At 43.1% G+C, this 27,451-nt stretch overlaps 2 protein-coding genes and 1 non-coding gene across 4 annotated transcripts in view; 2 read left to right on the forward strand and 1 right to left on the reverse strand.

The window, feature by feature from the left end:
• LOC126484886 (transcription initiation factor TFIID subunit 4-like) overlaps window positions 1–13,988 on the reverse strand; it is a 153,611-nt gene extending 139,623 nt beyond the window's left edge. Inside the window, exon 1 of the mRNA XM_050108483.1 lies at window positions 13,868–13,988. Within this exon, the coding sequence (XP_049964440.1) occupies window positions 13,868–13,988 (121 nt within the window). The remainder of the gene's footprint in view (window positions 1–13,867) is intronic.
• Window positions 1–27,451, forward strand: part of LOC126484068 (hemicentin-2-like) — a 1,942,222-nt gene that overhangs the window by 241,950 nt on the left and 1,672,821 nt on the right. The window lies entirely within an intron of this gene.
• On the forward strand, window positions 4,196–4,270 carry Trnas-uga (transfer RNA serine (anticodon UGA)). The gene has a single exon. It is a non-coding gene; the product is annotated as a tRNA-Ser (tRNA).

The following is a 27,451-nucleotide window of genomic DNA, read 5'->3' on the forward strand; positions in this document are numbered from 1 at the left end:
CCGGGTACGTAAAAATCAGACTTCAAATACCTTTTAACTTCTGTCTTCTGGCGCCGCGGCTGCTGCTTGCTATTCCATTACAGCGGCGGACTTGTGCGTCTGTGCATGATGCAGTCTCTCCTTGCATGACGGTCTTCAGCACCGAAACTGACTGAAAACTACTGCTACTCTTCTTTTCTTCCTTCGTCTCTCGTCTTCGTCTCCATCCCCATCTCTGTCTCCATCTTCGTCTTCGTCCCCGTCTTCATCTGTCTTCATCTTCGTCCCCGTCTTCATCTGTCGGGCCCACCGCGTCTCGCTTATTTATTCACTTCAGTTCACTGGAGGTGAACGACTTCACGGCCATTGCCTCTTCTGTCACGTTGAAAAGCTTCTCGAAGAATCTTCTTAACGTCGGTCATTGGCTCTTGGAATGTAGGCAGGGGCCTCTGATCGCATGTGATGACTGAGAAACACGTGAGCCGGTCATTGCCTCTTCCGTCACGTTGAAAAGCTTCTCGAAGAATCTTCTTAACGTCGGTCATTGGCTCTTGGAATGTAGGCGAGGGCCTTTGCTCACATGCGACAACTGAGAAACACATGAGCCGGTCGGGCGATGCCCTGACGGCTGAATCGACAGCGCCCGCTTATGTGGAACTTGCTGACTTCACGGTCTTTGTCTCTTCTGTTCTGCTGTTCTGCCCACTGAATGCGAGTATGTAACTCTCTAAACTAAACCACGTTTTCCATTTATATTCTAATTTCTAGTTCACTTTGATTTCACTAATTTATTTACTTAAGTACCACTCAACAATATTAAGGTCGACAATGTGTACAATGATGAAATGGAAATAATTTGAAGATAATATCACGTTATTCAAATACACAACTTCACAACGAAACTAGGTTTGTGCACCTTAATTTTGTTACTTATGTACGCAATGTAACTGCCAATTGTATAAGCTTGGTATGCAGAAAATCAGAACTAGACTATGAGCCAATATCTTTAATACCTTTCAGTTACTTCAACTTTTGGGGACGCTGATTTCCTTAAAGGAAGTAGTGACTGCTGGTCTCCATGCGAGCACACATCTTGCTGGCTGCTCTTTCTTCAGCAACACTTACATTAGGGCAACCAACCAAGCAACAAGTGACAGTCGCTACCACGTGAATAGTTCCACGAAACGAAGGCACCAAACCCACTTATACCTTCGATGGAAAGCGCTGTTCGAGATGGTCTCGAAAAATGGGTATGTACGAGAAAACAGGCACCAAAGCAATGCGAAGAGCAGCGCCCAGAGTTGACATCAGGCAGGTGCACCACAAACTCGTGACCGTCCTGCAAGTTACACCGGCCGCGGCGCTGCTGGTCGATCCCGCGTGTTTTGCTCCGTCGTCCCTTCATGCACGTGCTAGCGCCTCGTAACGAGTCCAACGACCAACTCCCCGACCGAAAACACCCGCAGCCAGATGACAACAGGGGCAAAGATCGTAGTACAGCCGGGTACTCGGTAGTCGTGCCAAAGAGCTGGTGTGGCAATAAAGGCGCACCATGGCTCAGTTTCTTCCATTACTGAAAGTCTTTATGTATAAAGCGTCTCAAATACTCCATTACCACCGAGTTGTTGACGCACTTGAGTTCGTTGACAAATAAATGACACGACAGACGATGGAGCGGGAATGGCAGAAAAATATGTGCTAAACGGTTATTTTGCTGTATCAAGTTTTTTGAATGATAGATTTGATTTCATACTTCTGAAGATGAGGTGCTGTCAGTGGTGGTTTTTGTATGACAGCTTGGACAGATCGAAGAGCCGGCAGGAGTGGCCTTGTGGCTCTAGGCGCTACATTCTGGAGCCGAGCAACCGCTAAGGTGGCAGGTTCGAATCCTGCCTCGGGGATGGATGTGTGTGATGTCCTTAGGTTAGTTAGGTTTAATTAGTTCTAAGTTCTAGGCGACTGATGACCTCAGAAGTTAAGTCCCATAGTGCTCAGATCCATTTTTTGAACAGATCGAAGAAAGTTCTGTTTATAGCGGTAGTGTAGAATCCTGTGGTAGTGTTGCTGATTTGATGCAAAAAATGTGTCATATGTAGATTGATGTTTCGTCATTCCGACTGAATGAGATTGTAGGCGTGTTTCACACTTTGCTTTGTTTCCTGTCTCTGCTCTGAAAAATTTCCACGGTTTTCTTCTTTTTTGCCCCTTGAGAACTGCACTACACAATGAGAAAAGGAACTAAATTACCATTAACGTGATCTCACACTCAAAGTACACCGTCCAGTCACAGTAATGTAACCACTTTTCAAAAGAATGAAAAACTACCTTTTGCAGCGTGGACCACTGGGAGACGTGCAAGAAGAGTATCAGTGAGCTTTTGATAGATACCGATAGCGATCTGGAGACGTACCGTCTCCATTGCCTTGGACAGCACTGCAAGATTTCTCGGTTGAGAAACAAAGGAGCGAACAGCCCGATCGAGGTGGCCCCATAGACTCTCGACTGGATTTAAATACTGTGACCTGTGTGGCCTGTTTAAGGCGGCAAACGCATCCTGGTGCTCTTCGAAACACACACGTACACTGTGAGCTGTTTAACACGTTTTATTGTTCTGCTGGTAAATGGCAACGTACTAAAGAAAAACAAACTGCCTGTACAGATGGACCTGATCCTCACGGATAGATTGAACATTTGGACCTTCTAGAATGACGATATCAACAAGGGAATGGTAGAAAAACGTTCCGAAGACCGCAACGCTCCCTCCTTCAGTCTTGTTGCAGGGTGTTCGCTTTCAGACGTTTCACGTTTTACTCGTCAACGGCCCTCTGGCCTTCGTCGACGACGAACAGCAGTCAACGTTGAGTACATGAGCCAGGCGGCTGCTGGGGTGGAACGCACGCAGCAGCCTTCGCTGAACGGTCTTTGTGGGGAGACAGTAGCGCCTTGGTTCATCTGCGCGTACAGTTGCTCCACAGTTCCGCTGCTATACACCCGTGTAGATCTCCGTTCAGCCCTGTTGTATATGGCCCGTGGTGCACCGCAGTAGCCTCGGCGCCAGTTCTGGAGAGCGCCATTTTGCCATGCATCTTGTGCTTCAACCATGGCGGTGCGCAAACAATCTACAAACTTAGTCGTTTCGTAAATGCTTCCACCATTGGCCCAAAAGCCAATGATCATGGTCCTTTGGACGTCAGATAATCATATCGTTCCGTAGCCACATTTCAACAGTGACTGAACTGTTCATCGACCCCCCTCCCCCGACACGTTTTATGTTTCCTCCACCGCTAGTGCTGCCACCTGCCGTCTGTGAGTGTTTATCGCACATTGGAGTCGAACATAGGCAGTGGTCACATTAATGTGACTGGACCGTGTGTAACTAAATGGTGTGAAATTGAACTAATATCTGCTTTCATCTCAGACCACAGTTTGATTTTATAATCGAACTTAACGCCAATTACCAAACTTAGCCCGCTGGAACTAAGTGAAATTCTAGCAGAACCATCTCACCATCTATAGCATTGGTGGCTTACGAATATTGCTGAAAATTTATTCGTTGCTCCGTGCCACTAAAAACTTGCTCTGCAGAGAATAAGGAATTACAGGAATACAAAAACTAATGAGTCGGCACGAAGCGAGCGGATAAGAAGATGGGTAACAAAACTTTTCAAGCAGTAACGAAACGCTATTTAGAGTCTACTTGCGTATTCATTACTGAGTAAGAAATTACTCAGAAAGAAATATAAATGATATGCAAGAGCCGTGCCCCAGATACATTTCAGTAACTGTCAATATTTCTAATCTCCCATTCACGCCGTTATAAAGGTAATAGCCATTTTATCCAATCTTTTGCAAAGGAGACCGTTACAGTTCTAAACATATATCACAGTGAAACTTCCTGGCAGATTAAAACTGTGTGCCCGACCGAGACTCGAACTCGGGACCTTTCCCTTTCGCGGGCAAGTGCCCTATCAACTGAGCTACCGAAGCACGACTCACGCCCGGTACTCACAGCTTTACTTCTGCCAGTACCTCGTCTCCTACCTTCCAAACAGAAGCTCTCCTGCGAACCAGGCTGTGGCTAAGCCATGTATCCGCAATATCCTTTCTTTCAGGAGTGCTAGTTCTGCAAGGTTCGCAGGAGAGCTTCTGTAAAGTTTGGAAGATAGGAGACGAGGTACTGGCAGAAGTAAAGCTGTGAGTACCCGGGCGTGAGTCGTGCTTCGGTAGCTCAGTTGGTAGAGCACTTGCCCGTGAAAGGCAGAGGTCCCGAGTTCGAATCTCGGTCGGGCACACAGTTTTAATCTGCCAGGAAGTTTCATATCAGCGCACACTCGCACACTCCACTGCAGAATGAAAATCTCATTCTGGATATATCACAGTGTTTAGAAGTCGAGGGTAGGGGAGGGGAGGGCAGCGGTAAGGTCCTGGGCTCGAGGAAAGTTAAGTTCTTACACAACTTTTTCTCTTTTACTTACCAGTAGTGTTATAAAAGGCAATTTTGACACCATTAAAATAAGACACAAAAACAAAAAAATATTCTTTAAGTAAATATAACACAGGTTAAGGAAAACAACTTGCAGGGAAGGATCAATTACACCTATCGCTGTTGAGAGAGACTTTCCAAAGAAAATTCACGACAGCTGAGATGAACAATTTTCAGTCAACTTATTGCAGTCACGAGAACAGCCCTCAAGGAAATTCAACACAGTTAAAAGGAAACATTCATCAATTGAAAGTTAAAGTTACCTTACAATATGAAAAAGTAAGGGACCGAATAAAAACTACAATTATTACATTATAGCAGCATTATAATTTTCTTCTTTGTAGTAAGGCCGCTCCCTCGACACATAAGTCAAGATCGGCTCCTCACAGTTCTTCCTGTACTTCACAACTTACGAAGCTACACTCACTAATCGACCAGCTTACTACAACATAGCAGTGTTATAAACACAAAAATTATATGAAATTACATACAAAATAATGCAGCCTATCATTGGACCACGGATGTGAAATTCGTCTCGAACATAATTACGAACTCAGCAATATTCGGCACATCAATGGATTTGAAAATTGCAATATACGTTACCAGCAGTTCCTGTACGCATGGGAAGTTTATATAATATCAAATACAAGACTTAGTGCGTGATTTTTAAGCTGATGAGCATCTGAAGACGTAACGAAGTACAAGCTGGCCTCACCAAATGGAAAGGACCTTACAAAACACGTTGACAGCATTTAACACTTTTACAATTATTCGGCTCGTCAAAGCGCGGCCAGGTGCATCACAACAGATTTGGTCTTCAATGAAACAAAACAGTTGGTTCAGGTTTAACAATTGAAGGCTCTCCAGCTTCAACATAATTAAGTTACGTGATTGAAATCCCATCAGTGAAATGCGCCTCAGTTACCTGTAGCTAAGTGTCTGGCGCCAATTCGCCAGTAACTTTTAGTCCTTTGCGGCGCACCACACACAGGAACGACTGTTTTTAAAAGCCACACTCATCACCGTACTTCACGCTCCTCCCACATTGGCTATAAATACTTGGTGGATGAGTCTAATGCGTAGCACACCGCTTCGGCACTGTGGCAGTATCAATGTCAGGCAGCGTACCGAGCTTGACAAGCTCGCATAGGTGCGTCCGCGGCTAATTTTTTCCTAGGCACCTCTTCGCATGTCCCTGTAGCGACGCCCTGAAATCTAACACGTAATGAGGAAGTAAGGAAATCTATAACCACACTCGCGACTCATCGAAAAGAAGCGTAGCACGGCTCAATGTTAGCGATGAGGTTACTGCATTGGTGTTATGCGAGTAACGGTATGGTTCCTTTGATCAGGACACGCCCGATTTCCTTCACCAACTTTGTACGTTCCGACCTTGATTTGCATCTCGGAGGAAATCAGATCATGAAGTAGACGTCAGACTGAAGTGATTCCATTGTGTAATTTGTTATATCCTCCGTCCCATGTTAAACACCATTTACATACCAAATGGTAGGTCTTCTATGACCGTTCTGGAGACCGTCAGTGCCATTCAACACTATGCTATTGCCTTCGGTTTATAAACTCCGTGCAGCAATTGTCATTTTGATCATAAAAGGAGCCGAATAGGTGACAGTAAATTTCCCTTGAGGATGTGTTGGTATAAATTTAGATTGCCCCTTGTTTCTCCAGTTTTGGCATCCCACATTTTGAAATGGACTGCCGTCATATTTATCGCAATAGTGGAGCGTTAAGGAGCAAACATTTGCAATATTAGGTATTCCTTTCTCAATTACTCAGGTCAGTTTAAAAACGACACGTCAGGACATGACGAGCCGATTTATGCAAATTATAAACAACAAATAATCTAAGGGATAGGATTATTTATGTAGGACGAGCTACAATCTGTGACCTACGAGAAAGGCTGTGAATTAGGACAGAGATTAATCCTGGCTTGTCAGTATACATTGATTATCTTCATAAAGGGTGTGTGACTGCGTAACGTAACTAATTTAACTGACTCTGTTTCGAAATGGATGGTAATATTTTATTCCATCTGAAATAAAGTGTTTCACTTATGATACAAGCGTCAAGTCCGCAGTTCACACAGGAGGTCCACCGGCCAATTCCCTCGACAGCTGCCGCATATCTGCACATCGTCTCCTCCCTGAGTCCATCCTAAACAAAGACGCAATGCTATGAAATTAAGATTGCCTCTAGTTACTTTCGGTGCATAAAACGAGTTCCTTTGCTTCGAGATTAGCCTGAAACCTACTGAACATACTGTCAAACACTCATCGAGTTCCGGGAGCCGAAATTATTTATATTGTTAAGCCGGGACGGCTTCCAGGGGCAATAAAAATGTTATTTTTAATATTTCGTCTAATTATTGCCCTAATTTAAAAATTTAAAGTATTCTCGTAATTATTCATTAAGAGGTATAATCTTATGTTAACACTTTAACGGAAGAGGGCAAGTATTATGGTTAAGACTGTGTGTTTGTCTTGAGGAAAAGCAATTGAGAGCGTTCAAATACCCGAACTATGTTCATGCAGTATTTTAGCACGAAAGAACCCAGCGATTCCTGGCAAACATTACATATAATTTCAAACATACACGAAACGTCGTCCTCAGGAATGTGAGTCCAGTGTGCTAACCACTGCACCACCTAGCTCGGTGATCGTATGGGTAGCACCAGGTCTCATCACCTGTAGTGATACGTATATCCAAGAACTCGTGACCGTGATGCTTCGAGCTCTTCCACAAGAATCGTTTGCTGACAGTTTGCAATTGTACAACCGGTAACAGAAGTGTGTTTGTACGTAATAATGCTTGTAGCGTACTAACGATGATTCGTGTGCGGCCGCGCACAAGAGAACCGGCAGCGCGGATTGACGGCCCCTAGGGGCAGCGGCGGACGCTGAGCCATGCCGGTAGCGGAAGACGAATACATGTTTGAAAGTATACCGATTATTCGTGTTTTTCGATTAATCGTGCATCTTCTCCCCCGGTTTACCCCGAATAATGTACTTTACTTCACTCTGAAGGCCAGTAAAGGTATTTTGGAACTCTTGCTTCCTTTTTTTCTGAAATCATTCACCAAACTTTTCGAACGTTCCTTCCATTACATACGAAGAATAATCAAAGTCATAATTATCCCCTCTGATAGATAAAATTACGTAATTAACTTTTTGTTCTTTGCAGATACATGTCTGCAGTCCTGGTAAACCGTAGTATGCTTCCAGACGTGTCAAACCAAAACGGCGCAGCCCATTGGTAAAGAGGAGTATCGCGCTGTAAGCATAAATAGCTTTTGGCAGCAGCGAAAATGTAATTGCTGTGTAAGCTAATCGTGTGACTTCTCTAGCCATCTGAATTGGCATGACACAGCTACTACATTTCCACTTCTGGCGAGGAAGAATTACAGCCAGACACTGCAACTGGATGCGCCATTTTGCTACGACTTCTCTGGTTGCGTGCAACGTTACTGAGACGAGTATTTCACTGTTTACCACAAATGTACCTAAATATAAGGGAATCATTAAATGCGCAACTTTATTTCTACGAAGTGATACATATAACTTTGGCGGTCCCTCGTACAGTTGTGAAAGAGCTTGTAATTACGTTAATGAGATAATTGAAAATTAAATCGCATAATGTGAGCTCCTGTAATGCCAGGTAGGTTCCTGGATATGTAAAACCCCACACCTCTAAATCACAGTTACTGTCACAGCACTTGCATCAAACTACCTCACGACACAAAGTATTAACTATTCCGTGCAACTCTATTCTGATAACGCCGATGTTTGAAAGAGCGCTATGTAAGATTATGCTGCCTATTTATATACATCTAATAAGGTCTCACAAGAAGTGAAGTACTACAGACGGAAGTGAGAAGCCAATAGATCTTGATAGGATAGTTGAAGAAAATATATTGGTCCAGTGACACATCTACACCTCTGTCAACAGACACTTATCGAGCCGTTCTGTTCGTCAGTTTTAGAGGACCCACTATTTTCATTACTTACCATATCTAGTGCCATCAAAGACATCAATACACAATGTCACATTCCTTTTATTGTATAGCTGCACCTTAAACGGAGAGTCCCATGAGGAATGGTCAATATTCAGGGATACGACAGGAGCGGTCATTCAAAGCAAAACAGTATAGTAAATATGGGTTTCAAAATACGTATCTTATTAGCTATGACCACCCCTTCATCTTCAATGCTGTGAAACAAATCCCTTCTATTGCAAGTTACTTGCTTCCTATACTTTGGGAGGAGGTAGTGAGGTCCATGGATTCTTGCACGTTTGTATTGAGAGCTGTGAACGGTTGTACATTGTAAGAGATGTTTTCACAGTAGCGAAGATGAAAAAGTGCTAATAGCTCTCAAGGTATGCGTTTTAGAACACACGTTTACCTCACATTTTTACTGCGAATGATAGTGCCCACCATGTCATTGAACATTGACCTTTCATCCGGGGTCACACCGTATTTTTCTTTTTAGCTGCTGATTGCGCAGAATTTGGCTAAGAGGATACGCAAGATTCTCAGAGTAAGGGAAAATAATATAAACACGGTATAAATCACATGAAATGTTAATCTTCGGCGTATCGAGTCCTTCATGGCACACAATCATGTTGACAAAAACAAGATAAATCATATTTTGTTACCGTGTAATAATACGCAAGGAAGCAATTTAGGTTTTAACACCTCAGAAAAATACCTGCGTCCTACGTTCTCAGTTATTCGTTGGATGTATTCCAATGCCGGTCTATCACTATAATTTTTACCCCCCACAGCTCACCCCAGTACCATGGATGTTATCCTCGGAAGTTGTAAGAGATGCCTATCTTCTGCGAAGTGTCTCCTCAGTCCTCATCTTATCAATGCACCTAATTTTCACCATTGCTTTGTAGCAGCACGCCTCGACGCTTCGATTCCCTTCTGTTCCGGTTTTTCACATGTTTCGCTACCGTATAATGCTGTGCTCAAAAAGCACAGTCTCTGAAATTTCTTCCTCAAATTATCTATATTTGATACCAACAGTCTTCTCTTGGCCAAGAATGCCCCCATTGCCTTCTCTACTGGTGTACTTTTTAGGTCGTCCTTGCTTCATCTGTCATGGGTAATTTTGATTAAAATGTAGCAGAATCCCTTAACTTCTTCTACTTCGTGACCACCAGTTTTGATGTTAAGATTCTCACTATTCTCATTTCCGCTACTTCTCTTTACTTTTGTGGTTTTTCGGTTTACTCTCAATCGATATTCTGTAGTTAATAATGTATTCATTCCATTCCACAGGTCCTGTAATTCTTCTTCAATTACATTGAGGATAGCAATATCACCAGCGAATCTTTTCACTGATATCCTTTCACTTCGAATTTTAATCTCGATCTTGAGCCTTACTTTTATTGTCATTGCTTCTTTTTACATACAAACTGAAAAGCAGGGACGAAAGACTACTTCTATGTCTTACACCGTTTTCAGTCCGAGCAGTTCGTCATTGGTCTTCCTGTCTTACTCTCCGTCAAGTTTCTTGTATTTATTGTATATTATCCTATTACGTCAATATGAAACAACAAGTAATGCAATGAAATTTTGAAATAAAACTTGCACCAAACGAAATGAAGGATCTAGTGCATCGACAAGAATTTGAAAGATAGGAGTATGGTGATAATGAAAGCTTTGACAGTCAGCGCTATATGATGGTCATAGTCAGTACTTAATGACGAAAGACGTTTAATTGCCTGTGACAGCATGTAAGTCAAATATCTGTAAGCCCTGTAAATGAAATACTCCCTCGGTGTTTTTCTGTCTATATGAAGGCCCAGTTCAGGAACTGCTGCAGGATTTTTGATACGGCTTTCATGAATACATAGATGGACTCAAGAGGGATGTCCGTCTACAGAATTTAAAATTGTGTTAATGATGAGTATGCAATATACGTGTTAGCTGGTCTATATTTAATTAGCGTTCGGACGGACATCTCGTGGCAATGAAGGGAGCTAAGAGCTCGCAGTTTACAGAGGAGTCATTATCAAGCAAGAAAAACAGTAAACGGCTGCCGCAGCTCCAGACAGCATCTAATCTTAATTAGAATCTAATTTATACTATGTACAGACATAGACCAATATCTATTATGCCCCCTACCACGTTTTTCTTTCTGTATGTGTAGGCTAACCTCAGAAATCACTGTAAGAATTGTAAAATGGTTTTCCAGATAGACTGGGTCATGAGAGAGGATTGAAAATATGGTACAGAGGAAGTGGATGGTTAGGAGACGTAATCCTTCCCCTAGTTCATGGGGACCATCTCTACAATAATCGGTGAAAGCTTACCATAATCTGGAAAAAATCTACTAGTTGAGATATACCATCACTGGCCCGGTTAGTAGAGGTATACAGTAGCAGATTATTAACGCTGTGTCCAAAAGTAGTACCAGGCATCGACATGAATGTAATTGTCGTTAGTAATGAAGAACATTTTGGAATTAAAAGTTCCCCGTAAGAATCGATATTTGGACACGGTTGATCTTCATCAGGTTTACCCCCTGAAGCATTGGCGAACTTTCAGTCTGAGGACGACCTTGGATATGTAATATACAAACAGAATATTATCAGTGAGAAAGGAACTGAAATGTTGCTGAATAACAATCATAGCAAATCTACAATGCAAGAGAGTAATATACCAACAAGAACAGAGGTTGAGAACAGTGAGAAAGCATGTCATACAGACAGAACTGAATGCCGGCTGACTGATTTAATCGATTCAACTTGCGCTAATAAAAAACGCACAGAACTGAGGTGTACAAGTGCTCAGAAGAAGAAGCACAGCTGTCCTCAGATCGTCTTTTGTCACCAGTGGAAAAGAGGGTTATACAGTTACATCTCAAGTTCCCGCTTTCGAGAAAGGAAGAGGACAGGCAAGCTCGAAGTTGGATGTCGTCCTCGAGATAACGGCTGATGGCTTCTACCGAATCAGGACGAGAAACAGTGTGCTGAGCCAGCTTCGCACAAGGTAGTAAACTGAATGTTTCAAATATTTTTGGAAGAGACGATACGACATGCGACTGCAACTACGACTGCGACAGCAATTTGTTTCAGGTCCCAGTTAAATACGTGCCCTCTTAGAATAATCTCAGAAAAGGAAGTTCCAGCAAAGAGAACTGTTGCCCTGAGAACATTTCTGACAAGTCAGTCGACGGGAAGCTGACGGGGAGTCTTCGATTGCAACTGCAAACGCAAACGTCATCTCGGAGATGATTTTGCAAAAAAATAATAATACGTTGTGCAATTCTAAATGCCATGGTTCATTTACTTGCTGTAATGAATGAATTCTCTATAATACGACTATGTTACCAAACTGCAGCTCCTAAAATGTAGCTTTCGAAATGTTACTCTGTTTCGTTACTGCAGCCATGGTTTAAATTCCTTATCTCTTTGCAGTGAAGGTATGCCTTCACTAGACATGGTGAATTATCCCTAGTGGATGTTTGTTGGTTAGAAGAACTGGACTCAATATTTCACTTTTATTGAAACGGTTGTGGAAGGTGCACCATCACCAGTGACGGTATACCTTCTCTGAAACTTCCACTGCAATATATATAATCTATACCCCATAAAAATCATCCGGCTGTAAATATTTAGCAGCACGCATGCGGAGCCTGCGAGGATCTGTAGCGCTTTCGCTGCTGTGGACGTATATACACGTCCGGCTAAGCCGTTCCCCGGGTGCTGTGGAGGAGCACACGCTCACAGCTTGAGTTTTCCCACCGTGCTATGGACGTCTGTATTCGTCCTCAGCCGCCGACCTCTCACTGTTGAAGATGTGTTACTTCCATATCTCTGTCAATAAGAAAGTATCGAGTATTTATCATACAATATATCTGCCCCATAGAGTGCTATTGTTTGCAAAATACCCTCGTTTCGATATCTTGCATCGTTTATGAGATATAACGATTGTTATGATCACATAATTTGCAATACGCAAGGACGTCAACCTTCGAATATAAAACCCAATAACTCGACAGCCAAATGACATATCGTTCTGCTCTTAATTTTAAATAAGATTTCGATATCTTATCTACATTTCATTCACTGCAAAGTATGAGCTAAAAGCAAACATACGCAAAGTTTACGCAGTGAATCTTTACCACTGCAAATTCTTTAAAATTTCGTGCAGTGTTTTACTTCATTTGATGCACAAAGTATGACGGGTATTCGGCTTTCCAGGCGGGAAGGAGCGTCGGTCCCCGGCACGAATCCGCCCGGCGGATTTGTGTCGAGATCCAGTGATCCGGCCAGTCTGTGGATGGTTTTTAGGCGGTTTTCCATCTGCCTCGGCGAATGCGGGCTGGTTCCCCTTATTCCGCCTCGGCTACACTATGTCGGCGATTGCTGCGCAAATCAGATCTCCACGTACGCGTACACCACCATTACTCTACCACGCAAACATAGGGGTTACACTCGTCTGGTGTGCGACGTTCCCTGGGGGTCCATCGAGGGCCGAACCGCACAATAACGCTTGGTTCGGTGTGGTGCGACGGAGGGGTGAAGTGGACTGCGGTAGTCGTCGTGGGGTTGCGGACCACTGCGGCTGCGACGGGGACGGAGCCTCTCCGTCGTTTCTAGGTCCCCGGTTAACATAACATAACACAACATGACGGATATTGAAAATAGATTCAGTTCGTTACTGATAAAAGATATCAGCTGTAAGAATGTGGAAAAATTAAGTTTTTTCACCAAATAGTTTGGGAAAAGTGGAATGCGAAGAACTTCGTATCGGCGGGAACGCCGTCTCTCATCAGGGACACCGGCCTTTAGCTAGCAGAGCAGGGGTACAAAAGCCGCCTCAGCACGGAGTGCAGGCAGCACGTCTATAGCAGCGAAATGGCTAGGATCAAATATAAACAGCGTGTCAGGTGTTGCCCGGTGCTGGACCATTTGCAGAAAACTAGTATGTCATGGGAGATCCAAAAGTGGAGTGGATTGGATTAAACTGTTGAGACCAACACATTCCCTATGTGCCATCTTTTTGGTGTGGGAAACGCCTCCTGGATGTGTCGATAGGTGTCTAAGGTGGCTGTGGCAATACCTTTTTTTTTTTTTTTTTCTCGAGCAGGCCTTACAGTGGGGATCCCTAGGCTTGGCGTTCACTGCAGAACCTTGTGCGGCAGCTTCCCGAGGCGACCTGGGGTCGTGACCAGAGCGGGAGGTGCGTGGCGGCCGACCAACGCCCTGCGGCCAGAGGTCAAGTGGGAATCGATAGCTGGCGGTGGCTGCGAGCCGAGTGGCAGCCGGCGCAGACGTCGCCACGCCGGCCCAGGCAACGCCACGCCACGTCGCGCGGATAATGGCTCCATTGTGCGCGCGAATTAGGACAATTACTGCTCAACACATTACCTGCAGGTCCGGCGCGGCCCGCCACGCCACGCCCAGCTGGCTGGCTGCCGTCCGCGAGGAAATGTGCCCAAGATGAAGCCAGGCGGCCGCGGAACGAGCGACTCTTAGTGGTTATTATCATCTGACGTAACACGTTAAACCCTTTGTTCCAGGTACTTCGCTCGGAGCTGAGTCATAGCTGTTGATATTTTATCTGCAAGGCATATCTGCCGTACCATCAAAGAACTGTGTATAAAAGACCCTTTCATTGTGGAAAATAGAGGAAATAAAATTTTTCGTAAACACATCTACATCATACTCGACAAGCCACCTAATGGTGTGTAGCGGAGGGTACTTTCGGTACCACTATTTGATCCCTCCAACCCTGTTCCATTCGCGCATAGTGCGTGAGAAGAATGATTGCCGGTAAGCCTCTGTATTGGCTTTAATTTCTTGAATTTTCTGCCGACCGCTGTGGCCGAGTGGTTCTAGGCGCTTCAGTCCGGAACCGCGGTGCTGCTACTGTTGCAGGTTCGAATCCTGCCTCGGGCATGGATGTGTGTGATGTCCTTAGGTTAGTTAGGTTTAAGTAGCTCTAAGTCTAGGGGACTGATGACCACTGCAGTTAAGTCCCATAGTGCTCAGAGCCATTTGAACCATTTTCGAAGTTTCTCCTAGTAGTCAATACGCGAGATGTATGTGGGGGAAGACTCGTCCTGAAAAGAGTTGTCCCGAAATTTCAATACTAACTCTATCCGTCATGCACAACGTTTCTCTTGTAACGTCTGCCAGTGGAGTTTGTTTAGCATCTCCGTAACGTTTTCTCGCCAACTAAACATTCCCGCGACGAAACCTGCCGCTCTTCGTTGCATCTTCTCTATCTCTTCTATCAGCCCTACCTTATAGGGATCCCAAATAGATGAGCAGTACTCAAGAATCGGGCGAACAAACGCCTTATGAACCACTTGTTTTGTGAATGAGTTACATTTCCTTAAGATTGGTTCAAATGGCTCTAATCACTATGGGACTTAACATCTGAGGTCATCAGTCTCCTAACCTAAGGACATCACACACATCCATCCCCGAGGCAGAATTCGAACCTGCGACCGTAGCAGCAGCGCCGTTCCGGACTGAAACGCCGAGAATCGCTTGGCCACAGCGGCCGCCCTTAAGATTCTTCCGACGAATCTCAATCCTGTGTCTGCTTTTCCACCAATCTGTTTTATATGTTCATTCCATTTCATAAATCAAGGTGTTCGACAAGGGCACAGTCCATCGCGAATTTAATTTATTTTAAACACTGCCGAAAAAAAGAAATCGCAACACGAAGACCGAGCTGTGCGACATAAACGAAAGTTGGTTGGCGTATTTTTACATCTGAAAGATCATGTCTATTCATGTTTCACACCAGTCAAATGAGTGGTGCTAGTAGCGCCCCTATCAGGATGTAGATCAGGTTTGCCTCATACACGCGCTCTTCTGTCGTGAGCGTTAGTTACCTTTGGGATTGAACGTGATGTTAGTCAAGAATGCCTTTAAGGCGACAAAGACGCCGTTACCAACACCTAACTGAGTTTGAACGAGGTCATGTAATAGGGCTCCTAGAAGCTGTATTATGTCCCTTCTGTGATGCTGCAGAAAGTCAGCAGTGGTCACGAGATTGTACAGTCGGAAAAAGACAGGACTCGGGACGGCTAGATGACACTACCGAGACGGAAGACCAACGTTTATGCCGTATGTCTCTGGCACATCGTACTAGATCTGCAGCAGTTGGCACCACAATGACACAACGAATTGTTACAAATCGGTTACTTCAAGAACAGTTCCAAGTCAGATACCCTGCAGCGTGCGGTCCGCTGACCCTCAACTTGAGTGGTGTCAAGCGAAAACTCACTGGCGGACTGGGGAGATCTGTTGTGTTTCCTGATAAAAGCTTGTTGTACCTCGGTGCCAGTGATGGCTGCGTGTTGATTAGGAGGAGGCAACTTGAGGGCCTGCAAACTGTCTGTGCACTAGACACACTGCACCTACACCTGGAGTTACTGTCTGCGGTACGATTTCGTATGACAACAGGAGCACACTTGTGGTTATTCCATCCATCCAGACTCCCAATCTGTACGTCATATTGTTGATTCGACTTGTTGTGATGCCATTCGGGAACAGCATTTCAGGGGATATCATCCAACGGGATAACGCTCACCGGCATACTGCTGTTGTAACCAAACATACTCCACAGAGTATGTTGCCATGACCTGCTGAGTGTTCCAGCAGTAGTGGACACCAAAAATCCTGAAGAAGATTCCAGCAGAGGGGTCGAAACGTCGAACATTTTAGAAGAAACATGACGCGGCCTAATAACCCAGATGATTTTAACTTCATAAAGGAGGTTACTAGGAAACCATGCCCAGTCTAATGCCGACGATCGCTCCTAGATTTTCCACCCATTTCAGAACATCAGTGGTTGATGTCTAATACTGTATTATTACTAAATGATGTCTTCAGGACATATGTAGCGTGAGTCTGAGATAAAATGAGAGAGAATCCAATCAGATTCGTATACTTTTAGTGAAATACGAGAATCTGAAGGTGGCAACTGCTTTCCGAGACCGGTAATGTGAATATACTTAATTTTTATATATCTGATCATTGACATTACCGAAAAATAATATAAACGTTACAAAAGTCGCATACGTCCAGTCGGCAGTGAATCAGTTTACAAATCAGATTCATACTTGTTTTATCTCATGGTCATGGAGGAGTGACGTGAGCAGTCATTCCCTCAACAGTGTCTCTATGCCGACCGAACGGCCTACTTGCTGGTGACTGTAGGGGGAGGGGGGGGGGATGTCCGCTTTGTAAACAGGAATCTTCTAGAAGAAAGCTCCGCTCAAGAAAGACAAGGCCTTTGAAATTAATTGTCCGCTTTCTTAGGTGATTCCTTGAATAATTGATAGTAAGGTGTTAACTACCCAGAAACACACAACATCGCTCTCCTGTTCCCAGGAGCACACTGATATGAATACATGAGTTTCAATCTTTTCAACTGTCCTGAAATCAATCTAGCCAGTTACATGGATTATTAATAAAACATGTGATAACAATTTTAGTACAAGTGCTTCTCTTCATATCCATTCTTCGATGACTACTTACAATAGTTATTCACATTAATGGTTCTTTCCTAAATTTATCAGAGAAATTAGGCTTAACAAAATTATTGGTACATATTTTTCAGTATTTTAGAGTACCGTTCTGGCTAGTTGGACTTCGTGCAGATCCTACGACTCTGTGCTGCATTATTGTAGGACAGACCGTACAGGTTTACAATCAGTAGTGCATTTCTAACGTGTAGCAGCAACATGCAACCAGCCATAATTAGGCTTCGGTTTATTCTATGGAAAAAGCGACGTTTCCGCTGTCCAGTATACACATTTATCCTCAGACAGATGGAATCCTTTTATCAGACCAAATGGTGTGTTGATTTATAGGTCAGTTGCTGTGAAATGACGTCTGGCAGCTCCCCTGTATTTCAGCACCCAATGTGTTTTGAGAAGGCCAACACGCCGTCTGACGATGAGTTCATAAACTCGAAACCGGTAACGGCGCTTCTTCAATTAAGTAAACCAAAACATAATTGTGACTTCTTGTTGCTGTACTTTATAAACATCCTGTATCACACAGCATCCACGGTTCTCCAATAATAGCGTTATTTGGCAAAACAGTAATGGTACCTTTCATGCTGAGACGGTAGTTTTCCAGCATTCGCACAGTGAATCGAAAACGTCAGTTTGCTGTACTAAGACTGAAATTATGTTACCATTCCATTAAACGATCACACAGAAAACGATCACACAGAGATCACATCCAAGTATTCGTGTAACTGCAGATGTGACTCACCAGGTAGAACGTGATTTGTACATTTTGTAAGGCATTATACCATTACATTTTACTACATAAGGAACAAACATCTAATTTCTACATCAAGCCAGTATTACCACAATATCTAAAGATAAGCTTCTATAATCTGTTTCTTGAAAGAACGCTCTAACTGACAACCATGCCATCAAAACAATTAATTTTGTTATAACATTAGTCACAGACGCAGTATATCATGACTTACATCGATAGCGGCTACTTCCTTAAGTTACACACGAAGTTTCGATGATTTCAGCGTGTGACAATTTAATTAGTTTTTTCGTTTACTTTAACGCATGTACCTCTTACTTTTTTAATCGGTGAAAACTCCTTCAAATAAATTTACCAAATGAGTATAGAAATGATTACGTTGGAAAAATTTCACTACAAATCATTTTTTTCTTCCAAAACATAAATGTAAAAGTAAGTACTTACTTAACTACAGTTTCTTTTGCAACATTTACGAGGTCACCGATGAAAGGCACAAAGGCGCAATAGAACAGTTGAAAAACGCCTGAAATTAGATTTCAGAGTTGAGAATGAAGAGCCTGTTTTTGAGCAGGTACGTGCTTTATATATAGTCATATACTACCGAAACCGGTAATTTAACGAATATTACAACACTATAAATATATTTTTCTATTTCTCGCTCACGAAACTGCTAGCACTACACAAATTAAATAAAAAGAAATCCTTCATGGAGACTATAGCATTTCGTTCAGAGCACAGAGGTAATTTAAATGTGTGCCTCAAAGGATTTCCATTGTCATTATGAAGGCACATTAGCTCATGAAAACGTGGCCCTCTTTTATTACTAATCAAATAAAAAGATCTGAGACATTTAGATAACTCAGACAAATTTCCCGTTGCATCCTGTCTATTGGCTTATGGTTTGACGGCGTCAATTTATTAGTGATAGGTCATTATGACGTTGCCTGTAGACATATGTCTTTTTTATAGACATAGTTCTTTTTTCTTGGCTTAGACATTAATCACAGTCCGCGACATATTATCCTGCCTATTCTTTTTTTTTCTGCTGTTCTCTTACAATATTAATGTTCGTTATACGAAAAACATTCGTCGAAAATGGGATGACGATTCCGTGTTATGCACGTCAACGTGCGACAAATTATGCATATTGCTGTGCTGGTGTTTAATCGTAGTCGTCTGAACTTGTAGTAAAGTAGAGGGCTTCCTCTGAGGCAGGCAGAAAAAACGACAGCAGCACTTCCAGCCTCCTGACAAAGAGCGAGTGATTAAATAAAATTTTATTTGTAATTCCGATCACAGTCTCGGACTTCCCGTAAAATTACGAATCAGCTGATATAGGTAACTGGTTTCTCAGTTATTAACCCAAAAGTCGATGAAATTAATCCATGCACATTAAAAACTTACGATTGCATGTATGTATGCATGTATACTCCACATCTCCACCTAAACCACTGGATCGATTTCAGCCAAACGTGGTAGACTTACTGCCTGGAAAAAATGACTGTGAGAGTAAAAATCATCTCCCTCTAAAAGGAGTGGGGGTGAAGAAGTTGCGAAGAATGAGAGCAGTTAAAGACTTGCAACAATCCTTGAAACATTTCAAAGAATTCTTATATATTTTCTCACTGCCGACACCTTCTCCCCCGCCCTCCCAGTTACACACAAAAGTTTATCGCTTTATCGCCTACTTCATATGTGCTGTTCATGCAGTAATACTGCCGCATAAGGCATGACGTTTTAATTTATGATTCTCTTACTTCTAAATATATTCCCCAACACATTTTTCAAACAGTATTCACATATTACACTGAACGTACCTGAAAAAATATATGATTTTACGATACACAGTTGAGGAGATACGACATTACAAATACTGAGATGCGTCAAAAACTGCCGTATCACGCATGACATATCAATTCATTGCTTCTGTACTACCAGTTGTATTCGCAGCACATTCCGCACACAGAATCCACATATACCTCTGGACATACTGGCATAATTAAAAATTATGTCATTGTACGACACACAGTTCGGGAGACATAATGTATTAACACTGAGCTGGGTGAAAAAAGAACTGGAGGGCGCAATTCACGAGAGATGTAAGTGAAATATGTGTATAGCCATGAATGAAGTGTGTTACACATGTGTGGAATGTGTGTGACAAGCACGTATGCCGACAAATCCGCAGGGAAAATGATCCCTCTATACTCCTTAATCGAAGCCAACCGAACTCGGTACCCATACGAGGGCGTTCCAGGAGTAATGAAAGGTATTTTTTTTCGACTTCTTTCGGTTTAGAAAATATACAGTTCGTTGTCGGACATCTTGGAATATTCTCGCCTTAGCCTCTCACTTCGAACCGGTAACATGCAGTGGCGCCACGCCCCTTCTCCTCCGAAGAAAAAGTACAAAGCCGCACACTCAGCCCGTAGACTCATGGCGACGGTCTTCTGGGACTTTGAAGAGGTTGTTTTGTCTTATGTCCTCTCTCATGGTACAACGATCGGCTCTGAAAGTGTCTTAGGTTGCCCTCGGGAAACTGAAGAAGCGAGTCCAGTGTATTCGTCGCTACAAGAATGAAAACGAACTACTACTTCTTTATGACAACGCAAGGCCTCACGTAAGTCTGAACAGCCGAAAGGAGCTCATAAAGCTTCATTGTATTGTTGTTCTTCATCCAACATACAGCCTGGATCTCGTCCCTTCCGACATCCATCTGTTGACCCCATGAAGGATGCACTCCACGGGAAGAAGAACATGGATGACGGAGAGGTTATTGACACAGCGAAGCGTTGGTTCCGACGTCGACCAGCAGAGTGGTTCTATGCGGGCATACAAGCTCTCACAGTAAGGTGGCGCAAGGCTGTCTCATTGGAAGGAGATTATGTTGAAAATAAAGTTGTATAACCAGTAAAGTGGGGAATAATATGGTGTTTGGAATCCTGAATAAAATCAAATCAGCCTGATTTCAGAAAAAGGCACTTCGTATTACTATATGAAGGGAAAAACTGCAGGGATGAGAACCAGGATTCTTTTTACTATTGTGGTGGTGGTGATAATGTGGATAGAAACGGAGACGAGGAGATGGACAGAGAGAGAGAGAGAGAGAGAGAGAGAGAGAGAGAGAGAGAGGGGGGGGGGGGAGAGAGAGACAGAGAGAGAAAGAGCGAGAGAGAGAGAGAGAGAGGGAGAGAAAGGGGGGGGGCAACGATAAAAAACGGACAGAGAGGGGGGGAGGAAGGTGGTAATGGACAACTGTAAGATTGGAATAAATGTACACCGTGAACTTCGGGTCCTCAGCTACTTGATCGATAACATGAAACCAAGTTTCGCCTGCAATTGGAGACCGTTGTGGCCCTGCCGAAACTGAGAACTGTCTTTTCATGAGGCGGAGTAATTTATGGACCTCGTATTACTTATTCCTGCTAATTTCGAAGATGTCGAAATTATATAAAGGCTGCTAATCCGTTGCTTTAAATTTCAAACCACAGCCAGTAAGAGGGGTTTTCTACACGAGACCGTCCCACCTTTCGCGGAGTTGCCCCCACTTCAGTGCCCCCAATTTTTCAACTAAGAGGCCAGGATATCGCTGATCGGCACAAATCGTAAGGGCCACCCTTATTAAGTTGGTCATGGGGTCCTCTCTCCGTCGGTGGACACCTAATGTGTGCGTTGTCCGCATTGATAGAACTGGCGAGAGATGCACTCGCAATGCCAGTCAGTGCAGTTCTTTATTGGAACCAGGAGCCCTTTTGTGGCTAACACTTGTGCGAATGATGACGCCGTTTTAGTATGCGAGTGTGCTCATACTTCCTGCAGTTGGTAGACACCATCGGCCGTGAAGCTTTTGTTGGTACTGCTTTTGCTCAGTATCTCTCTCTCTCTCTCTCTCTCTCTCTCTCTCTCTATCTATCTGAAATGGTGCTGGATGAATTAGGCATCCCCTCTAACATGTGTTCAGCTACTTCTATTAACTTGATTTGACCTGCAGCAAGATGATGGTCGTTTCCAGTATTTGCCTTAAACAATGTGTAGAGTAACCACTATTAGAATGCAACAATCTATCGCGCATATTCGTATTTTTATCAGATACGTCTGTCTTCTGGTCTGTAGTATTCACCTGTTTCCTCATATAAAGAGTTCCATCTAGCTACCAAAACCCTTCCTAGACGAAACGGAATTCTCTACCACAACGGTCGACATTAGCAGGAGAGACTAGTCAGTGTTCTAGCTAACCTGGAATCGGGGCAGACGGTTCAATTAACTGCCATTAATTTTGTCATTTTAGTACCACCCACGCGCTCCAGAGCAAGCAGCATCTGCACTGTCAAGATGAAGTTGTGTCGTACATATGCGTTGCTACATTCTCACACTTGATTTCGCGGTTGAGAATATCTTTCTTATAACATCAATCACACGCGCTGAGTAGGGCACAAAACAAATTTTTAGTTTTGTTTTCATTTGTCGTTAATAACGCGTCATTTATAGTTGAGGTACAACTTTCGTCTTACGTGAAAAGGTAGTATTTAAGCTCAAATGAGCCCACTTGTCTCGAATACGGTTTCTCCTTTCGATATCAGTTCCGAGCGCGGACATTTAAGTATTCGTTAGGAGCTTTAATTAGTTACTAGACTTGAGACTGTAACTTAATTCAACGAGACATAATACGATGTGACGAGATAGGAACACTGATTTCTGCTACGTTGGACGGGATGTGACGAGATAGGAACACTGATTTGTGCTACGTTGGACGGCCGTTGTGGCCGAGCGGCTCTAGGCGCTTCAGTCAGGAACCGCGCTGCTGCTACGGTCGCAGGTTCGAGTCCTGACTTGGGCATGGATGCGTGTGACGTCCTTAGGTTAATTAGGTTTAAGTAGTTCTAAGTTCTAGGGGACTGATGACCTCAGACGTTAAGTCCCATAGTGCTCATAGCCATTTGAACCATTTTTTTTGTGCTACGTTGACAGGAGACTTTCTGTTTTCTGGTTTCCATTTATCTTACGACGTTGTGGTAATCTGTACGGATATTAACCCTGCTCCTTGCCTTAGAAAAGCTGTACACATTTTCTGTATTCGGCCATAATGACCCAATACTTTAAATTTAAGGTTCTATATCTTCATCTATCGTTAACTTTGTGCCAAGATAACATATTCTCCAAAGGATTTCTATCGACTTTTCTCAAATGACTCTTATACGTGTTAACTTGTAATTTGCTTTCGTGTTCTTCGACCAGACTTATCATCGAAAGAAAACACCCGTGGTATTTATTAGAATTGTTTTCGTGGCATCACGGCTGGAAAGATGGCTGTACCTGTTTCTGGATTGTACACGTTGTTTGTTGAGTCACCCATACGATTTATACACAGCAGCCAGTGATGATAAACCAATATCAGCTTTAAATGTAATTTGGTCTTACTCATCCCAGCTATCACCATAAAGTTTTTCACCCTCAGTATTATTCCTTTGAACTACAATGCTCTGAATATTATGTTTTATATGTGTCTGAAAAGAGGATTTAAAACCAAGAGTCTCGTAGATTGAGCCAATCGAACAAACTCACTTCACAGAAAGAGAGCACTTATATTCATATAACATCGAATATTATAGACTTTTCTTTTATTAAACTAGTAAGAAAGTATCAGAAAACACTATAAAACGTGAAGGTAGGAAAAATTATATGGATGAAGTCTGACACGAAGCAGCTACACACCATACTCTTCATGTGTTACATTACTAATCTGCGTCGCTAGTTATTAAGCTGTGTTGACGCTTAATGATGTACTGTTATACTTTGCACCTCATCCTCTCCTTAAAGCTAAAATCGTAATATGTTATTAACTGACATATCATTATGACAGACTGTACCAAGAAACGGCATACTTTCATAATACGCAAATTACAATAATGATCTAACATTCTGAAGTATGTGTCGCACGATAGATTATTAGAGAACGCATGTTATTGCTATGTATCAGTGTTCCACTCGTAAAGTGAAGCCTACTAATGGTCAGCAGAATTTTTATAATTACACATTGCAGCTGTAGGCTGTGCTGTCCTCAAGTTTCAATGTTCACCCATGTCTCTGTATTGTCACAAGGTATTAGTTCGCACCTGCAGATAGCCAATCCAGTTACCACATTCGCAAAGGGGGCGCCTTCGCTCCTTCCCGGCCACATCTTGTTAACGACTTGCAGCCACGAATTGACGTTCGCCGCATCAAAACGAAGCCGATACTGAACAACTGTAGTGTGAGTTACAAAGTACTTACGAATAATCCCTTACATTCTATTCCCCCCTCCCCCCCCCCCCCCCCAATCGCGCAGCCTCCTTTGAAAACGAAACGACGGGAAATAGTCTTCTCATATTGTTATTTATGATTAAAAAGGAGACGGCACGACCGTGGGGTCGGGGATTTGTCCGCAATTTTGTGTGGTGAAAGAGGACCCCTAACACCTCACATGGTTAAAATATTAGGACGCACTACCCGGAAAATCACGGGAAAAATCTATCCAAAGTTTCTTAGGTGTCTTATGAGTATAAAATGTTAGTACACGGCCAAGCTGCCGTCTGGCCTAGTTGTTTAGGGATCGGATTCTTACGCCAGAGGTCTCGTGTTCGATTCCTCCTCTGGCAGGCAATTTTCTTTTCTTCTGTTTCATTTTCTTTCGTTATTCCACCAATTATTCAGAAAGTTTCCCAAACCTACATTATCTTTAACAAATTAGTTTCATTATTGAATAAAAATTATTTTCTTTTTGTCCAACAACACAATTTATGGCGGTGGGTTTTCTATTTTTCATTGTAAAGTATATAACGAGAAACATTGCCTTTTTAATCATAGTAACAAAGTCGATTGGAAAACATTCAATTTTTGTACATATAATAATTATAAACAAGAACCGCACTGGTAATTATCGTAAAAACAAACAAAGCAACAATTTTTGCGACATCTTGCGCAACATATAAAAGCGGATTTTTTGCAATCACAGGGCGTTTGCAATAAATCTGTACAAAAACATGCCCCATTAACATCTAAGAAAATGTTTCGAGTTTCTGACCATTTTGAGGCAAACTAGGCCTATTGAATCATGTCTCGGAATATTGGTGGCGATAATTGATGGTGAATTATAGAATGAATTTTTATACAGTCTTCCCGGGAATTAATTTCACCGTTCTGCTGTAACAATGCGCTGCAATTTTGCAAGCAACGGAAGAAAAAAAAATTGCCAGAGGAGGAATCTAACCCGAGACGTTTGGTATAAGGGTCCGAGCGCTAACGATGTAGGCCAGATGGCAGCTCGGCAGTGGACTAACATTTTATACTCATAAGGCACCTAAGAAATTTTGGATCGATTTTTCTCGGGATTTTCCGGATAGTGCGTCCTAATATTTTAAGCACGTGAGGTGTTAGGGGTTCTCTTTCACCACACAAAATTGCGGACAAATCCCCGACCCCACGGTCGAGCCGTCTCCCTGTAAGACAATAATTAAAATAACCATACATTAAAACTGGTAGTCAAAGGTTTAACTACCAGTGTTATGTTTCCGCTTATTACAACAAACCGTACAATTAACGACAGGTTTTCGAGAGATCTGTGATTTGGTGGTACTTAGAAACGGCACGTATACATATAGGCTTCAATTAAAAGCCAAAATGACGCTGGAGACTGTGCCGAACACAGGTGGCATCATCTGACGTAGGTGGCATTTTACCATCTCATTGATCCACGTTCAAACACACGTTCAGAATATCTGACGTGCTACATATTGCCCTGCACGTTCGGTGAGACTCCCCAGCTCTGTCACATCAAACGTTCGGCATCCTCAACGCTCAGTGTTCGGATGCAAGGTCCGTGTGCCGACGGCTTTAGTCTGTCTGTATGCGCGTAACGAGGAAAAACGCAAAAAAATAAAATAAAATTACCTCGGACCTAATCAGCAGTAGCTATGTCGACGACCTAGCCGTCAAAAATGAGACCATATTCCCGAGGCCGTGGTGATAGGGGCCCGGGGTCACCGAGGTCGGCTGCGGCAGGGCTCTGTGGAGAGCGCTGGAGGCTGCGGAAGAGAGCGAGTGGCTCCACGCCGCAGTATTCCACGGGCGGTGGCCGACTTTCAAGCACCCATCCAGCCGCCATTTCGGTGCTGGGCTGCACGGTCCAGCTGTAAATCAGCGGCAGCACAACTCCCACTCCCCCCGTCCCTCTCTCCTTCTCCCTCCCACAACCCACCTCTCTTCCTGCCCCTTCTCTCTCTCTCTCTCTCTCTCTCTCTCTCTCTCTCTCTCCGGAGCCATCACCCGCAGCCGTTCATCTTGGGTCGGCCATCCCCAAATTCTCACTTTCCCTTTATCAGCCCCCGCTTTTGCTCGCTGCTTACCTCGCGATAGCGCCGAACGTTATTAATTTCTTCTGCATTCGCGCGTTTTACACGAGCCGTCACAGTATCGTCGTCCGCAAGCACGATTCACACGCAGCGAACGTGGAGAAAGGTAGGTCAGCTCAACTCCGTTCATCACCGATAAATACCGTCGTCACTCTTAAGAGGACTGTCACGGGAAGGGCAGTGTTTTTAATGTTTCCTTCCTCCTCACAATGTCACTGCTCTATAAAGCAGAAGTAGCTCAAAATTTGTACAAGCAATTAGGTTTATTAGCCAAAGCATTTCTGCGAAAATCAGTTTGATACTTATTACGGTATGAAGTTGACAATAGCATTTATAAAAGATTAAAAACATTTTGTTTGATACCATGACTGAACAACATAGAATAACAGTCAGGCTACAGACAACATTATGTGTCCAATTTCAGCTTCTGATCCTAATTTGTCAAAAATATACAAAATTTTTTTTCACTACAAGATATATGGTTAAAATATATTCACACACGCCTCTCTCATATTTCAAAGTGATCTGGGAACAGTAGGCAAGGAAGCTAGCGATCATTCTAATTACATGCACCAAATCTGGTGAATTTAACCTCTGTCATTTAAGTGAAAAGTGTACCTGAATGATGAAAATTCAAGTTTTCGGTGAATCGCAGAAGGAGGTTTATGAACTTATTAGCTTATCAATGTGCATTATTAGAAAATTCTAGCTGGATATTCCTATTGGTCACCTATTTCTTTATCCTACATGATCTTGCCCTTCACTCTTTTGTTTGTCCTGTCCTTCAAGTTAACAGCTTCTGCATCTCTTTGTGCTTCCGTTACTCACAGCCTGTCAGTAACGGTTAGGGATTAAATCATATTACTTTCAGTCTAGATAGCTATTTTTTATAAGAAATTGATTTTACAAGTTGCGCTATCATCGGAAAGTTATCGATGCATCCATTACACTCATTTTCAACAGTAAAAGCCCAGAAAAGGTATAGTTCTCCGTATTCGATGCGCTATATGGCTACTGATACTATGTTGTTGTTGTTGTTGCGGTCTTCAGTCCTGAGACTGGTTTGATGCAGCTCTCCATGCTACTCTATCCTGTGCAAGCTTCTTCATCTCCCAGTACGTACTGAAGCATACATCCTTCTGAAACTACTTAGTGTATTCATCTCTTGATCTCCATCTACGATTTTTACCCTCCACGCTGCCCTCTAATACTAAAATGGTGATCCCTTGATGCCTCAGAACGTGTCCTACCAACCGATCCCTTCCTCTAGTCAAGTTGTGCCACAAACTCCTCTTCTCCCGAATCCTATTCAATA

The sequence above is a fragment of the Schistocerca serialis genome, chromosome 6 (genome assembly GCF_023864345.2).
Source record: "Schistocerca serialis cubense isolate TAMUIC-IGC-003099 chromosome 6, iqSchSeri2.2, whole genome shotgun sequence".
In the NCBI taxonomy this organism is placed as follows: domain Eukaryota; kingdom Metazoa; phylum Arthropoda; class Insecta; order Orthoptera; family Acrididae; genus Schistocerca; species Schistocerca serialis.